Source organism: Gadus chalcogrammus, chromosome 13 (genome assembly GCF_026213295.1).
Source record: "Gadus chalcogrammus isolate NIFS_2021 chromosome 13, NIFS_Gcha_1.0, whole genome shotgun sequence".
Classification (NCBI taxonomy): Eukaryota; Metazoa; Chordata; class Actinopteri; order Gadiformes; family Gadidae; genus Gadus; species Gadus chalcogrammus.
Genome location: NC_079424.1, coordinates 20,308,488 through 20,325,518, shown reverse-complemented (window position 1 = coordinate 20,325,518; position 17,031 = coordinate 20,308,488). Strand labels below are relative to the sequence as shown.

Sequence of the window (17,031 nt, the reverse complement as noted above, 5' to 3'; positions counted from 1 at the left end):
AACCATCACACTTAGGCCCGGTGGTCATAAGGTAGTACGGGGGTCGATGGACGCGTGGGGGGGTCGATGACGCCATTGTGTCATGACTTCAGACGGTGGATAGAAACACAGCCACATGGCAAAGTGATGTCTATTTCTCAGCCTGTCCTCCTAGAAAATACGACCGCATAGGTCGTTTGTACCGCCCCAAATTACGACCCACTGGAGCGTATTTAGCGCCTCTAGCGGTCATGCAAATAACAACATTCTGAAGTCTCGGGGCCGCTCGTGGACGCTCGTGGTTGCTCGGGACGCGCGTAGCCATATTAATCGTTATTATCTGAATGGGAAATGCAATATTTTAGGACAGATACACAATTAAACGTGTTTCTAATGACATTTCTAGCGAGAAATGTACATTTTCCTTGCATAATCTTCAGTCAGTGAATGTGTATGATCTTTATTATCTGAATGGGAAATGCAATATTTTAGGATCGATTCAGCGTTAAACGTGTTTCTAATAACATTTCTAGCAAGAAATATACTTTTTACTTGCATAATCTTCATTCAGTGATTGTGTCTGATCTTTAGTTTTATAGTTATTAGGAAGATTTAATCGTCTCGCTCGCATGTTTCAACGACGTCAGGTTGGGGACGCTGCTTTCGCTAAACTAGCAGCTCACGTGTTTCCTGCGTTTGTGTTATTAAACCGTTACTTTATGTAACTTTTAATGATATTGTAATAACCACAGGCGAGGTATTGAGCGAAGTAAGCTTGATATCAGGTTTATTGGATTCCACAATCGGACAGGCAGGCACAGCTCCACCGGAAAACTACAACAACCAAAACTCCCGCCCGGAAGGAAACCCCCGGAACCCCCTCTCAGAAGGCCCGCACCTTCCTCCCAAACCCTGTGACACTAAAATATCATCTTGTTAGAAACCCGTTTATCTGAGAGCCAACCCAGTAGCCAAAAGCATACGTTGACAGTGTACGTTTTCGTGAACACTGGATTACGTCGCATTTCAACATAAAATAGCGTGCTAAGCACACATACACACGCACGCACGCACGCACGCACGCACGCACGCACGCACGCACGCACGCACGCACGCACGCACGCACGCACGCACGCACGCACGCACGCACGCACGCACGCACGCACGCACAATGCATTTCGCTGCTAAAACAACAACTTGGGCTGCTTCTCGGACATTTTGGGTGGATTTTGAACGGTATGTGGGCAGGACGTTTTTTGCAGGCAGGACCTGGCAACCCTGCGCTGTTGCCCGAGGTGAAGAAATGCTCCGGAGCAGATCTGGATCCACCATGGCCAAAATAATTGTCATGAATAGCATGAATAGATTCATGCATTATCATTCAACTTTAACATGTGTTTTTACAGTATATAGTGGTGGAGGGATGACGTATGTTGATAAACCCGGAAGTGAGCGTCGACCTGGGTTTCCCTTGACAAAAAGCCAACGGGTTTTTCCATTGGATTTTGGATTATTGCAGAAAAATTAGCATCTTTGAAGCACCTCCACAAAAACTGAAAAAAAAATAAATAATAATAATAATAACTGTGCCCCAAAGAACGAAATGTAAACCAATGCATTCTGAATGGGAGTGTTTCTCCGATTTTTCCATGCTACACAGAACGAAATGTAAACCCATACAAATAAAGACTTCATGGTCATAATAATTAAAATATCATTAAGCTACTACTGAGTGTGTAGGGAGGTATTCTATTTTTTTCAACAGGGCTGAATCCAGTCACTTGACCGTCATGGTTGCTATGGTGGTTGCTATCGACCGCCCCCTCTAATACTCGTGGCTCTAAAAACCACGCGGCAAAGGAGCTGCCGTCAATTGGATTGTTTTTGTCGTAAACTAGGGTCCGATGGTTGAAAAATAGACAGATATTCCAAGGTATCCTTAAAAGGCATATGGATTTGTTTATTTTCTGCAGTTTAGACTTCTTCTATAACTAATTTTTGTAAGCAAAACACCAAGCTCATTGATTTAATGAGGGAGGGTTATTTGAAACAATTTATTCAATAAATATTTGTGAGAGGTCATTCCTTCTCCTGATTTTACTTCCTATTTATGTCTAGGGTAAACCCCTACTGTCCACAAGCATCCCCCCCTCCCCATATGGATTTGGAGAATTGTTGCCACGTCCCAGTGGTGGAGGTATCATATATATATGAAAGAGGGCTTTCAATTATAGCCTACTACAATGATCAATTAGGAGGCCGAAGCCCTAAAGGAAGTGATGCAATAGGTGACTGAGTCGACAACATTTAAGTAAGCTGTATAGGGTCTCTTATATATCAAAGGGGGTCTCAAAGGACGCATACGCTTCAACCTGTGGCTCTAGCACTACAGGAAATGACTCAGCAAGTGCTCCATCTCGTTTCAACTCACCCAGCAGCTCGCTTGCAAGATTTTGGCCTGAAGTTCTGTCCAGACCTACACCCTAGCCATCCAACATGCATATCTGAGAATCAGGCCTCCCTTTAATAATGACAAATGTTATGAGAGAAACACACATTAACTTTTTGTTATCATAAGCGGCGTGGTGCCGGCTCCTTTTGACCTTTTGACCCCCGACTTCAAAAACGTGGCCACAGGCCAGCTGTGTCTACACACCTTTAGCCACAAATGTACACCTCCATCCCACAAAAAATGGGGACTAGAAACTAACCTCTGTCTTATGTACATTTACTGTACTGTTGGAGGTCACGCCCCTTTGCCGACCTTTTCGAGATAGCTAGGGATGCTAAAATGTTTACACACATTTCCCGGGGCCCCCTTAGAGAAAAAAAGTTTTCCCAAATGGAGTGTCATTTGGACAAAGCCCCTCAGAAGTGTAGCCTGCAAGACCTCATGGTTCAGAATGTGGTGGAAAAACAGTGCGGTAGGACCTTCCTATCTCAAAAACTGTTTTTCCACCACATTCTGAACCATTAGGTCTTGCAGGCTACACTTCTGAGGGGCTTTGTCCAAATGACACTCCATTTGGGAAAACTTTTTTTCTCTAAGGGCTAGAACTCCAAATCTCGGATATGTCGTACACGGGACCCCGGGAAATGTGTGTAAACATTTTAGCATCCCTAGCTATCTCGAAAAGGTCGGCAAAGGGGCGTGACCTCCAACAGTACAGTAAATGTACGTAAGACAGAGGTTAGTTTCTAGTCCCCATTTTTTGTGGGATGGAGGTGTACATTTGTGGCTAAAGGTGTGTAGACACAGCTGGCCTGTGGCCACGTTTTTGAAGTCGGGGGTCAAAAGGTCAAAAGGAGCCGGCACCACGCCGCTTATGAGATAACAAAAAGTTAATGTGTGTTTCTCTCATAACTTTTTGTCATTATTAAAGAGAGGCCTGATTCTCAGATATGCATGTTGGATGGCTATGGGTGTAGGTCTGGGAAGAACTTCAGGCCAAAATCTTGCAAGCGAGCCGCTGGGTGCAGGTGCAACGAGATGGAGCACTTGCTGAGCCTGGACTTTCATAATCTTCGCTCTGTGAATGTAAAGGATGTTTGGTCGGATGTTACGACGAAGAATCATAATGTGAATGGGAATATTCTATAAATCTCTTGATATCATCTTTCGTCTCAACACTTCTGCTGCAGCCACTTAAAGTCTCACTCCGAGAACCTTAAAATATGAATCAATCCATTAGAAGTATGAAAATATCTTCCCGGTGGTGCAACAGAGCAAACAAGGTGTCCTTTGACATCTACGTTTCGAGACGATTGCAACAGTGCCACACATGGGGGTAGTTCGGGGTAGTAATTAGCTGTCGATTTTGGAGGCCTTTATCAATAATGACCAGCTATAGATTTCCTTCCCGATGGAGATTTTTGACAAATTACATGTTAATTAGCATCTACACGTTAAGCTGAGTCCAATGAGATCAAGCTCGGCCTCTTGCTACACCGAGATCATGTCCTAGACCTAGGTGTACCATATAAAATACATGTTACCATTAGCTAGAGTGTCGTTCTTGGTGTCATTGGACTCAGCTCAACGTGTAGATGCTAAATAACATGTCATTTTTCACAAATTTCTATCGGGAAGCAAATCAATAGCTGCTCATTATTGATTAAGGCCTCCAATTTCGACAGCTAATTACTACCATTAAACATGTTCGAATATGCTCATGTGTGGCATCGTTGTAATCGCCTGGAAGCGTAGATGTTGAAGGACACCTTGTTTGCCCCGTCACGCCACCGGGAAGATATTTACATGCTTCTGATTGACTAATGAATTGATTCAGCTATTCCCCCAGAAGTCTGGGGTCAAAAGGTCAAAAGGAGCCGGCACCACGCCGCTTATGAGACAAAAGTTAATGTGTATTTCTCTCATAACTTTTTGTCATTATTAAAGAGAGGCCTGATTCTCAGATATGCAGGTTGGATGGCTACGGTGTAGGTCTGGGAAGAACTTCAGGCCAAAATCTTGCAAGCGAGCCGCTGGGTGCAGGTGCAACGAGATGGAGCACTTGCTGAGTCATTTCCTGTAGGGCTGGAGCCACAGGTTGAAGCGTACACACACACACACACACACACACACACACACACACACACACACACACACACACACACACACACACACACACACACACACACACACACACACACACACACACACACAATGCATTTCACTGCTAAAACAACAACTTGGGCTGCTTCTAGGACAGGGGGTCCTTTGAGACCCCCTTTGATCTATAAGAGACCTCAAAGTACAGCTTACTTAAATGTTGTCGACCTGCAGTCACCTATTGCATCACTTCCTTTCGGGCTTCGGCCTCCTAATTGATCATTGTAGTATAATTGAATGCCCTCCTTCATATATATGATACCTCCACCACTGGGACGTGGCAACAATTCTCCAAATCCATATGGGGAGGGGGGGGGGGGTGATGCTTGTGGACAGTAGGGTTGTACACTAGACATAAATAGGAAGCAAACTCAGGAGAAGGAATGACCTCTCGCAAATATATATTTAATAAATTGTTTCAAATAACCCTGCCTCGTTAAATCATTGAGCTTGGTGTTTTGCTTTCAAAAATAGGTTATAGAAGAAGTCTAAACTGCAGAAAATAAAAACAACCAAGCTGCCTTTTAAGGATACCTTGGAATATCTGTCTATTTTTTAACCATCGGACCCTATTTTACGACAAAAACAACACAATGGACGGCAGCTCCTTTGCCGCGTGGTTTTTAGAGCCATGTAAGGATTAGAGGGGCGGGTCGATAGCAACCACCATAGCAACCATGACGGTCAAGTGACTGGATGCAACCCCGTTGAAAAAAATAGAATACCACCCTACACACTGAGGAGAATAATGATATTTAAATTATTATGACCATGAAGTCTTTATTTGCATGGGTTTACATTTCGTTCTGTGTAGCATGGAAAAATCGGAGAAACACTCCCATTCAGAATGCATTGGTTTACATTTCGTTCTTTGGAGCACAGTTATTTTTATTTATTTATTTATTTTCAGTTTTTGTGGAGGTGCTTCAAAGATGCTAATTTTTCTGCAATAATCCAAAATCCAATGGAAAAACCCGTTGGCTTTTTGTCAAGGGAAACCCAGGTCGACGCTCACTTCCTGGTTGGCCAACATACGTCATCCCTCCACCACTATATACTGTAAAAACACATGTTAAAGTTGAATGATAATGCATGAATCTATTCATGCTATTCATGACAATTATTTTGGCCATGGTGGATCCAGATCTGTTCCAGAGCATTTCTGCACCTCGGGCAACAGCGCAGGGTTGCCAGGTCCTGCCTGCAAAAATCGTCCTGCCCACATACCGTTCCAAATCCACCCAAAATGTCCTAGAAGCAGCCCAAGTTGTTGTTTTAGCAGCGAAATGCTGTGTGTGTGTGTGTGTGTGTGTGTGTGCGTGTGCGCGCTAACACGCTATTTCATGTTGAAATGCGACTGGGTTGGCTCTCAGATAAACGTGTTTCACGTCACAGGGTTTGGGAGGAAGGGGCGGGCCTTCTGAGAGGGGGTTCCGGGGGTTTCCCTCCGGGCGGGAGTTTTGGTTGTTGTAGTTTTCCGGTGGAGCTGTGCCTGCCTGTCCGATTGTGGAATCCAATAAACCTGCTATCAAGCTTACTTCGCTCAATACCTCGCCTGTGGTTATTACAATATCATTAAAAGTTACATAAAGTAACGGTTTAATAACACAAACACAGGAAACACGTGAGCTGCTAGTTTAGCGAAAGCAGCGTCCCTCGCAACCTGACGTCGTTGAAACATGCGAGCGAGCCGATTAAATCTTCCTAATAACTATAAAACTAAAGATCAGACACAATCACTGACTGAAGATTATGCAAGTAAAAAGTATATTTCTCGCTAGAAATGTTATTAGAAACACGTTTAACGGTGAATCGATCCTAAAATATTGCATTTCCCATTCAGATAATAAAGATTAATAAAGATCATACACATTCACTGAGTGAAGATTATGCAAGGAAAATGTACATTTCTCGCTAGAAATGTCATTAGAAACACGTTTAATGGTGTATCTGTCCTAAAATATTGCATTAAGCGACCTTGGGTACCTTGAAAGGCGCTATATAAATTGAATTTATTATTATTATTATTATTTCCCATTCAGATAATAACGATCAATATGGCTACGTAACAATTTCACCAAATGCCCTGTTGGTCATATATGTGGCATACATACCTCCCGCGACCTGTAGAGGCGCTTGATACGCTCCAGTGGGTCGTAATCCGTGGCAGTACAAACGACCTATACGGTCGTAAAATTTTGCGGACTTGTTGCTATTTCTTGATAAAATACCACTAAAAAAGTTATTATCCGCCATATTCATGCCGACATCTGGTGTTAGCCGATGTTTGTATCTTTTTTCAGGCTAGTAAGAGATCGGCCCAGGACTTGTGTGGCAGGAGCGACGGGAACGTGAAGGTGATTTTCCTCCGGGAGGGGAGGGACAGTTCTCTGGACTCTGGTATTTGAGACTGTAATGGTGATTAAGGGCTATACAAATAAAATGAATTGAATTTGTATGGCCGAGGCCAAAGCTGGAGACTACGTACTAGGGAAGGTGTGCTTCGCTCTCGGGTTCATTGCAATAGAACTAAAACATGCTTGATATTCTCTTCTTGACAACATTTTTTTAATTTGAGACTGTACGTAACTATTAAATGTCTCTTTTGACTGTTAATGTAGGTTATAATTAGATGGCACTTGTTTGTAATTGCTAGTGTTTTGTCTTTTGTGCCTGGCCCTTTCTAGATAACGTCGGCAAACTCCCAGAGTCTGCGGGGGCGTGCTCTGAGCCTCGGTTCTCTCATGCCGCTTTTCCATCGCACATGTAGCTCGACTCGACACGGTAGCAGCATGGGTCGTTTTCCACCGCAAATAGTACCTCCTGGACGTGGGCGGGGTCGGCTGCGCGAAAGGGCCGTGACGTATTTTTGTACGCGACGCAAACAACACCTACGCAACCCACGGACAGAACCCACATAACAACAATGGAGGACATCGATAACATTACTATTATTAGCTGGCATGTTGAAGAAGTTGAAGAAGTGGAATATGTTGGCTGCGGCGCTGCTATGGCTGTTACCAGCATGGTTGCCATGTCGCTCTCGTGACTTCGTCACACTCTCTGGCCAATCAGTGGCCGGCCGTCTGCCGACGTCACCTTTTAGCATCGGCTCAGCTCGCTTGGAACCTAGAGCGAGGCGGTACTAAAAAAAGCAGCCACTTCAGGTACCAGATACCATGTTTTCGCGGTGGAAACGCAAAAAATGCGAGCTGAGTCGAGTCGTGTCGAGCTGGTACCATGCAGTGGAAAAGCGGCATAAGTGACCAACCAGTACAACAGGATAATCTGATTGGCCAGCTCGACACAGAAGCTTCTAGAACCCTAATATCCACACAAGATGTAGCCATCTAGGACAAAAAGTATTGTTGAAAGCAAATGTATTTAATGTTTTCTTATTGAAGCATTCATACATTTAAAGGAAAAATGCTTTTGTTGGTGTTTATGTTTATGCATGAATGTCTATGTTTACGGTGTGCATTAAAAAAACATAGAAAACTACAAATTTGTGTCATAATTTAAACAAGCCCTCAAACCATATCAAGGAAAGTGATTACTAACTTAAAATGGTATGCCTATTGACCCCAGAAGAAAATGTGAATTCAAGGTTTAATTTCTGCCTTGTTCTCGGACAGATGTCTGGAGTGATCTGTTGGTTTTCAGGAACTTTCATCCTGAAATCTGGAGGTCTGTCCCGATCAGTATGTAGCCCTGGACCCAAACACACAAAAGCAAGAGTTACCAAAGAGTGACGCAGCAGGCTAGTGCTCACCCTGATCATGACGTCACATCCAGCACCTGGCACAGTGGCCAGCTTAGTCCAATCTCAGTTCTAATAGTAGCCGGGTGGGGGAACTGAATGTGGAAGGAATTTGGTAGTTAGTTCCCCCTCCCAGCCACATTCAAACAAGGGTGGCCGCTAGGTGACTAAGCCCATGTTGTGCGGGGTCATGAGGGGTGGTGTGAAGGATTGGCTGGAGGTTGTCTGACCTTCAGGACTTGCAGCTGGGTGTTTGTCAGGTTGATTTTCCCCAGGCTGGGTAGAGGAAAGCCCTCCTTTAGTCTCACTGTGGAGGAAAATATTCAGTAATGGTCACTAATTAGTTAGTTTTTTGGGGGTTCTAGGTTGTTTATCAAACTACTCTCTCACACGTATGATTTCGTGCAATTTATAGATCACTTTGTAAACCCTAGAAATATTTTTATTTTCTAATTTTCTAAACACCCTTTTGCTGGACACTGAGAATAATTAAATTTGTGCTCTTTAACTATATATGATGCATACAAATATAAAGATGATCATGAATGATGTAGAGGTGTATCTAGTCTCACTGCAGTATGGATAATTGATGTTCCCTCTGCTCTTGTATTGTAGCGTGATTGACGTTCTCACCGTTAACTCTGGGTAACACCGCCACTTTCAGGACAATTTGGAAGATGTTATGAAGGGGTCCGACCTATTGGGTTTACAGCTGGTTAATCACGATGTAAACGCACAGGTCACTGAAGTATGTGGTTTACTCACTAATGACTAATCTATCTAGAGACAACATCTATTTGGGCATGACCAAAGCATTTTCAAATGTGTACTAGCATATACAATTAGTAAGTGTATGCCTTTAGACTATTAAAGAGCAAAAGGCCAACCAATCGAATAAGGAGGACTTTTTCCCCAATTAGTTAAATTGCATATCTAGAATCTATAACTTGTAGGGTGAGGAGGGTTGCAGACTGCCTTGATTCATAGTTGTATTCATACTGGGACCACCCCTTATAGAGGCCTCAGATGAAAGCCTCCAAATGTCATTTATTTATCCATCCAACAGTACATTACCTGGAAGTCCCCAACATAGCTTTTCCCCAGGGACATGTCCAACCTGTATACATTGGAGATGGCAATAATATGATGCAATGAAATCTGTGGCTTGTTTTTACTAGTTATACCTCGTGGTTATATTATTGTATTTACTGACTTGTTTAAGTTGACCGCTCCCGCCAGTTTATTCCCGACCACGTTGACACGTGCGCCGACACTAGAATCCTATTGCAGACAACACATGACCCACATTCCTGAAACACTTTGGTTTCTCTACCTTCTATATTTTCTAAAGCTAATTTTTCCAGCAAGACTGGGCTTTTGTATAAGGAGATCTAATTGTTGTATGGTGGCCTTGTTTTGAAACCCGAGTCTCTGTAACAAGACTAGGCTGTTTTTTGTAATTGACCAGCAAGATAAATGGGTTGGGCCAGACACTGTTTGATGAGGTCTTCAACAGTAATGTTGTCAGCGAGGCCAGTACTATCCTAGCCTGCCCTCCCCTGCTGGGAGAATTTCATATCTCGCCTTATCTCTCAACACAAATGTGATTGTGTTTCTTATTTCAACACATAACCAGATGTGTTGCTATATGTTGGGTTTATATTATGGTTTCTGCCGCAGAAAGATTTCCCTTCAGTGATAATTCATTTTGATTATACACCTACTAACCCTTGATATTCAGTTTTGAATTTTGTTTTTGTTTCTTTTAAACCCATACTACAACCTTTTACAGCGTTTTAACTCAATCAGACCAATTGACAGTTACTGCACGGGGTCATTTTTAGTGAACCTACCACGTTGAGCACGAAAAGGGGGGCGAGAGAGGTGTTAGCGAGGATGGCGTAGGCTGTCAGGGAGCTGATGGCGTCCACAGTCACATTGTTGGCCTCTATGTTGAAGAGGGGATCCTTCGCCATATTCAACTGGAGCACCATCATCAGACCTGGGAACAGCTTGGCGATCTACAACAATCACCAAGATCATATTTGCCATCACAATAGACTTATAACACTTAACATGTGGGAAATGTGAATTCACACTTATTGTAGATATGCATTTCCTTCTACTTTTCCTACTCCACCTAAATTCATGTTAAGATTGAATTGCCATTTACTTGTATGTATAATGCTGTTATATGTTTAATGTACCTTTTCATGTAACATTACTTTGTATGTATGTTTCTGGAATGTTATATTCCATTCATATAAGTTACATACATAGTTTTGAGTTGTGCCTGGTGTTGTATCTTCATCTTCAAAGTAAAGACCGACTTTGAATTGTGTGATTCTTCCCTCACCTGTGGAATGAACGCTCCAAACGTTCTGGTGGTCAGACGAAAAGGAGAACTTGGAGGAATCTGTTGAAACAAAGACAGACATCAAAGGTGGGGCTGTGTCAATCTCTGGAAAAAAACCTGAACATTTCCCTTCCGAGTATTTTCCTGAATCCCAAACTTTTAGAATCTCCCAGAATTCCTAAATCTGTAGTCATTATCTCACCATGTCATCGGTGATGTTGAGGCTCAGGGTGCCGGCCTTGTTATACACAAAGCTGGCGGAGTTGGCGGTGAAGACGGACAGGCCGATGTAGAGCATGCTCTGCTCCTGGTTGGGGAGGAAGAAGGGAGCGGGGGAGAAGGGGGGCTCCATGTGGTGGCCGATGTTGTAGAACTCACCCTGGAGGAAAGATGTGTTTAAACCTGGTTCTCATGTAGAGGGAAGGCAGTGGTGGTGTAGTGGAGAGGTTACATGTAGATTATGCAGAGTAATGTCCCTGGCACTTCATAGTTTTACCCACTTATATGAATTTGTCATGTAGATGGACATTTATTGCTTAATAACAAACTTCTTGAGTTGAATCTGGAAAGTCTAGCAATCTTACTGTTTGATTCAAATTAATTCCAGTATTGGAGCTGAATTGGTATTACATTGGCCTTGACTCATTTATGTGACCTCACATACAGGTCATACTCAGAAAATTAGAATATCGTGCAAAAGTTCATTTATTTCAGTAATCCAACTTAAAAGGCCAAACTAATACATTATGTAGACTCATTACATGCAAATAGAGATATTCCAATCCTTTATTTGTTATAATTGAAGATTTTGGTTTACAGCTTATGAAAACCCAAAATCCAAAATCTCAGAAAATTTGAAATTACATGAAATCAATAAAAGGATTTTAAATAAAGAAATGTTGGCCCTATGAAAAGTATAATCATGCATAGGTACTCAGTACTTGGTTTGGGCCCCTTTTGCATGAATTACTGCCTTAATGCGGCGTGGCATGGATGCCATCAGCCTGTGGCACTGCTGAGGTGTTATGGATGACCAGGATGCTTCAATAGCAGCCTTCAGCTCTTTGGCATTGTTCGGTCTCATGTCTTTCATCTTTCTCTTGGTTCAGGTCAGGCGAGTTTGCTGGCCAATCAAGGATGGTAATCCCATGGTCATTGAACCAGGTTTTTGTAGTTTTGGCAGTGTGGGCAGGTGCCAAGTCCTGCTGTAAAATGAAGGCAGCATCCCCATAAAGATGGTCCGCTGAAGAAAGCATGAAGTGCATGAAGTTTCTCCAGACTCTGGGACCTTGGTTTCCAAATGAGATACAAAATGTGCGCTCATCCGAAAAGAGGACTTTCGGATGAATTTGCTCTCATCCGAAAACTGGTCTGTTGAGCATGGTCTGTATTTTTTTCTTTAGCCCAGGTAAGACGCTTCTGACGTTGTTTTTTGTTCAGGAGCGGCTTGACAAGAGGAATACAACATTTAAAGCCCATTTCACAGATTAGTTTGTGTGTGGTGGCACTTGATACACTCACCCCAGCCTCAGTCCAGTGCTTGTGAAGCTCTCCAACACTTTTGAAAGGCCTTTTGCGCACAGGCTGCGGTCATCCCTGCTGCTTGTGCACCTTTTTCTTCCACACTTTGCCCTTCCACTTAACTTTCTATTAATGTGCTTTGATACAGCACTTTGCAAACATCCAACTTCTTTTGCAATTACCTTCTGAGGCTTTCCCTCCTTGTGGAGGGTGTCAATGATAGTTTTCTGCACAACTGTCAGGTCAGCAGTCTTCCCCATGATTGTGAATCCTACTGAAGCAGGCTGAGAGACCATTTGAAGGCCCTGGAACTCTTTCCAGGTGTTTTGGATTAATTAGCTGATTAGAATGTGACACTTTGAGCCTACAATATGGAACCTTTTCACAATATTCTAATTTTCTGAGATTTTGAATTTGGGGTTTTCATAAATTGTAAGCAATAATCTTCAAAATTATAACAAATAAAGGATTGGAATATCTCTCTTTGCATGTAATGAGTCTATATAATGTATTAGTTTGGCCTTTTAAGTTGAATTACTGAAAAAAAGGAACTTTCACATGATATTCTAATTTTCTGAGAACGACCTAATTGACCTTGATTTTTTTGAAAGCCAGACCAGGATGAACTCACCTTCAGGTTTAATCCTATGGAGGAGTTTGAAATCTCCGGGGAGGACACCATGGGATACGCAATCTCTGCATAGCGGTCCAACGGGGCCAGAACTGAAGGATAAGAAACATTCACATTATCCAGCAACAAAAATAGATGATGTGGATATTATTGTTGAGGTTTCATTAGTAACAGTTTACCGTTGAGGGTCTTCAGGAATTGGTTCATGCTAGATACCGATTCTGCCACCAGAGGGCATATCTGCAATGCAAAAGAGCACACATTGGGTCTTTTAAACGCAGGAATGTTTATATTGATGGATAGAAATAATGTGTGTAATACTATCTTCTGCAACACAACAATTACATTTCCAGAAACAAATCTGCAACAAAAACCCTTTGCCTTTTTGCCAAGGGCAACAAAACTTGAGACTTCTAATTGAATAACGTCCAGTTTACATTTGATCCAAAAGGCACCATCCATCACCCCTTTATGAGTTTTACTTGAAATACATGTACTGTCCCTTTTATGAAAGAGTATAGGAGACTACAAAAAAACAATGTTCTCACCTGTTTCTGCAATGAGCTGCACAATCCTTTTTCAATAAAGCGGGTGAAAAGATTGTACAGCCAGCTTAAAAAAAGACATTGTCCGAATGATTAACAGAAGCATCACAGGTTAGACAAAGTAAATCCATCCTCTTTTATCTCCCTGCCTGGGAAGTATAGGAGGTGGTTGGTCCTAACCTGCAATGTGTCAGACAGGATGACTCCACAATGATGGACTGGCAACACCTACAGCCAATGCTGGCCCCCCAATGACCCCCATTACTGCTTGGGTGTGTCGGGTTTGGTCTGAGAACTTGCATGAACATGGAACAGAACACCTCCATGATTCAAACCAGTGGCCCCAAGCTAGAGGTCATTTCTATTCCCTATCCATTCAGTTTGTTTCAGCGAATGCTAGTTTCCTCATTAACTCAGAATGAATTCCAGTCAATTCATTCACAGGTCCTTAATGGACACATAGGGGTTGGGCAACTCGCTCAGGGACACCAAAAATTACCTGCAGACATTTGGGATGGAACCTGCTACCTTTTCAGCTGGGAGCCAAACACCCTCAAACCACTGCCCTATCCTGGCCCTGCAATCCAAAAATCACAACACAACCGAGTCACCGTTGTGTTTACTGAGAAGTGTTCTCACCTGGCACCTCCGTGGAACTTGATGCTAACCCCCCCCAGTGTGGTGGCGCAGCTGGCCACCGCCACGGCCGGGCGGCCCGTCTCGTCGCTGCGGAGGGAGATACTGGTGGTGATGCTCAGGGACTTGATGGCCAGGTCGAAGGAGCCTCTGTCCTTTCTGTTAAGAACCAGGGGGGGGGGGGGGGGGGAAGAGCAAAAGAGATTCATCATGTTGTTGAGAGGATATTAAAATGAGGGGAAGGATATTCCTTTCACAGATTAGAGGATCGTAAAGTGTAGCAACTGCTTATTATCCCTTGCTTAACAAGGGTTGCATTTCTGTGGCCGGATGAGATGAGGGTAAAGGAAAGTCTAGCATCCGGTGGCCTTGACCCCCTGACAAGAGGTCCTGGGTTGCTTGAATCATCAACCTTTAGGTTTATAAGAGCATGATGCCCTAACCGTTACATCAATGAGTGTATCTAATATTTACCTTTATCTTAAATAGAAGAGACCAGACAAATGACAATATGCGTCTGTTAATGGCTGCAGTTGTCCTACTTACATGAATCTCAAGTACTTCACCCTCCACCTCCCATGGAGGCTGAGAAAGGCGTTAGTGATGGTCAGGGTGAAGCCCGTCCCTGGCACCAGACCTATTGCCGAGCTGGGTAGACCCAGCTTCACAATACTCATTCTGAATTACACCGGAAGAAAAGGAGAAAATAACTGCCTTTGTCGCATAACAAAACTATATCGTAACGTATAGTGGAACTGTAGGGTGAGGGGGGGTGGTTTGGGATTGATTAAGTGATAAAGGGCTATACAAATACAACAGATAGTGTAGGTCTTAGTCTCTCATCAATGAATGAAAAAATTATTCTGATTCTAATCAAATCAAAGACGTAAACAAAGTTAAGTGAACGTGGCAATGTCACACAGTGAAGTTGGTGTAGTGGGTGCAGAGGTGTGAGCTTCCTTGTCTTACTCGGTCAAACTGTAGTGCACCTTGCCGATGGGATCTACCCGCTCTGTCCCCGAGATATCTGGCACCTTGACGGTCATCAGTTTCTCCTGCAGAGATGCCACAAAAAGTTCTCTGCCTGGAAATGGAAAGGAATACAAAGTGTGTAGAGGTAATGTTGTGTACAGTTAAACAGGAATAAGTGTAACAATTGTAGGGGGAAAATAGCTTTTTCATAAACAGCGAAGATGATGACTAGAACCCACCGAAATCAAGTCCTTTCTGTGTCAGTTTGACCTTGACCCCCGCATTGGCGCTCAGGGCAAGCGGGATGAGAGCCAGCAGAGCCAGCCATCGCCATGGGAACATCTTGAGCTCTGACACGCAGAGAAAAGAATACAGCATCAATAGAGAACAAGAGTACAGCAGGGAGAGCACTATGCACTGCTGCGTTCTGTATCTACATATTGATGGATTTGAAGGCTCTTGTTGTGGAAGCGGACACTGAAGGTGTGCTTAATGTAAGTTTACGTTCTGATTGAATGGTAAATTCTGTATATTGTTTATTGTTGTTTTTATTCATGTCTTTATATTTGTGAACAATTCTGTATAGCAGCCAATTTTGCATAAAACATGTTGAAAAAATAATAATGGGGGTTTAACAGTGTTTGAGTGGATCTTGGGGGTCCTCACCAAAACAATACGGCGGATGTTCATGCAAAGCCTGCATAGAAGCAGTCTCTCAGGACTACTAATTGGGTCACATGACCCATGACAAGCCAGAAAACCAACTGCCATTTTATTAAATTAATGTAGATTAAAGTCAGCTGGAAAAAGACAGCTTATTCATTTATCCCGCTGCCGTTTGGGTATTTCCGTAACTCTATTTGACCATTCCACTCGTGTGCAGAAAATAGCAGTTTGAAAGTTTAGCCTATAACTTTTTGCGGTTTCACACAGACGGGCACAAGACCATCAAGGTTCATGAAATACTTGTTTGTTGCTCAAATTTCACTTAAACAAGTTTGAATGAAAATGTAAATGGATGAGTTTCTTCAACATAGCCACTGTGCATATCATTCCGTTGATTGTTGAGATATTTGATATATATATATATTTGATATATATATAAAGTATGCAGTGAGGCTACTCAGAAAATATGATCTGGAGTGTAAACTATGAGAAAACATTCAGGCACAAATTAAAGATACAGTCTATGATTGCATGAACCATAAAATAAAAGCCATTTTATATACTACTATTCAGATAATGTACTTGCAGAGAGGTGTAACCTTGAGGCAACTTTGGAAATCACGGAACTGATCTGGGTGTGTAAACTATGAAAACGTTTTGTAACAGATGAAAGCTTGTTTATATTTTGACCTTTACCATTAAATGCCATTTTATTTACTACTATTGAGAAAATATACATACTTAACAAACATACTCTGCATAAATCCCATGCAAGTATCTATATGGCATTAAATGTTGAAGCTAGGAAACATTTATTCTATTAATTTCTGAAAGACAAAGCTAGTCAACAACACAATGTTGCTTTCTAGAACAAATTACTAAGTCATTTTCATACCAACACTCCTGAACCTCCACAACATCAAACCAGAACAAAATGAGTGTGGTTTAAATAAGGCAGTGATTACCTGAACCAGAAGCAGATTCTCTCTGAGTGGTCGTTCCTGATGTGTGACTCTGTTCTGCAGGCAGGCCGTGTGCATGGAGTCATAGACGCTGAAGGCACACGGTCATCAATTTACTTTCAACCAGGAAGTGAGTGCAGCCGTAGCACAGAATGGTGGACACTCCCATGTGTAAGCGAGACAATGAATCCTACTTCTGCTTTAATAAAGAGAAGGTGAAGTACACTCAATGTACTGAATGTACCAACAGTGGATCTTCCCCATTCGTCTACCCACGAGTTAGAGCCTATTATTGTGCAGTGTTTTCCCCTTTTTTCGAATTCACGTTAAATTTAAGCCAAGCGGCCGAGATGAGTTTTCTCAGAAGGGTGGCTGGCGTCTCCCTTAGGGA

General features: G+C 42.7%; 1 protein-coding gene across 1 annotated transcript; it reads right to left on the bottom strand.

The window, feature by feature from the left end:
• Positions 1-4,910: 4,910 nt before the first annotated feature.
• LOC130401423 (bactericidal permeability-increasing protein-like) lies at positions 4,911-16,753 on the bottom strand. The gene is made up of 16 exons (XM_056605154.1): positions 16,644-16,753; positions 15,252-15,362; positions 15,010-15,124; positions 14,587-14,718; positions 14,044-14,199; positions 13,408-13,471; positions 13,039-13,099; positions 12,860-12,951; positions 10,910-11,086; positions 10,708-10,767; positions 10,205-10,372; positions 9,565-9,632; positions 9,426-9,468; positions 8,985-9,048; positions 8,582-8,658; positions 4,911-8,302 (listed from the first exon to the last, which is right to left on the bottom strand). The coding sequence occupies exons 2-16, from the start codon at positions 15,352-15,354 to the stop codon at positions 8,261-8,263; spliced, it is 1,422 nt and encodes a 473-aa protein (XP_056461129.1). The 5' UTR covers positions 15,355-15,362; positions 16,644-16,753; the 3' UTR covers positions 4,911-8,260.
• Between the last annotated feature and the right edge of the window lie 278 nt (positions 16,754-17,031).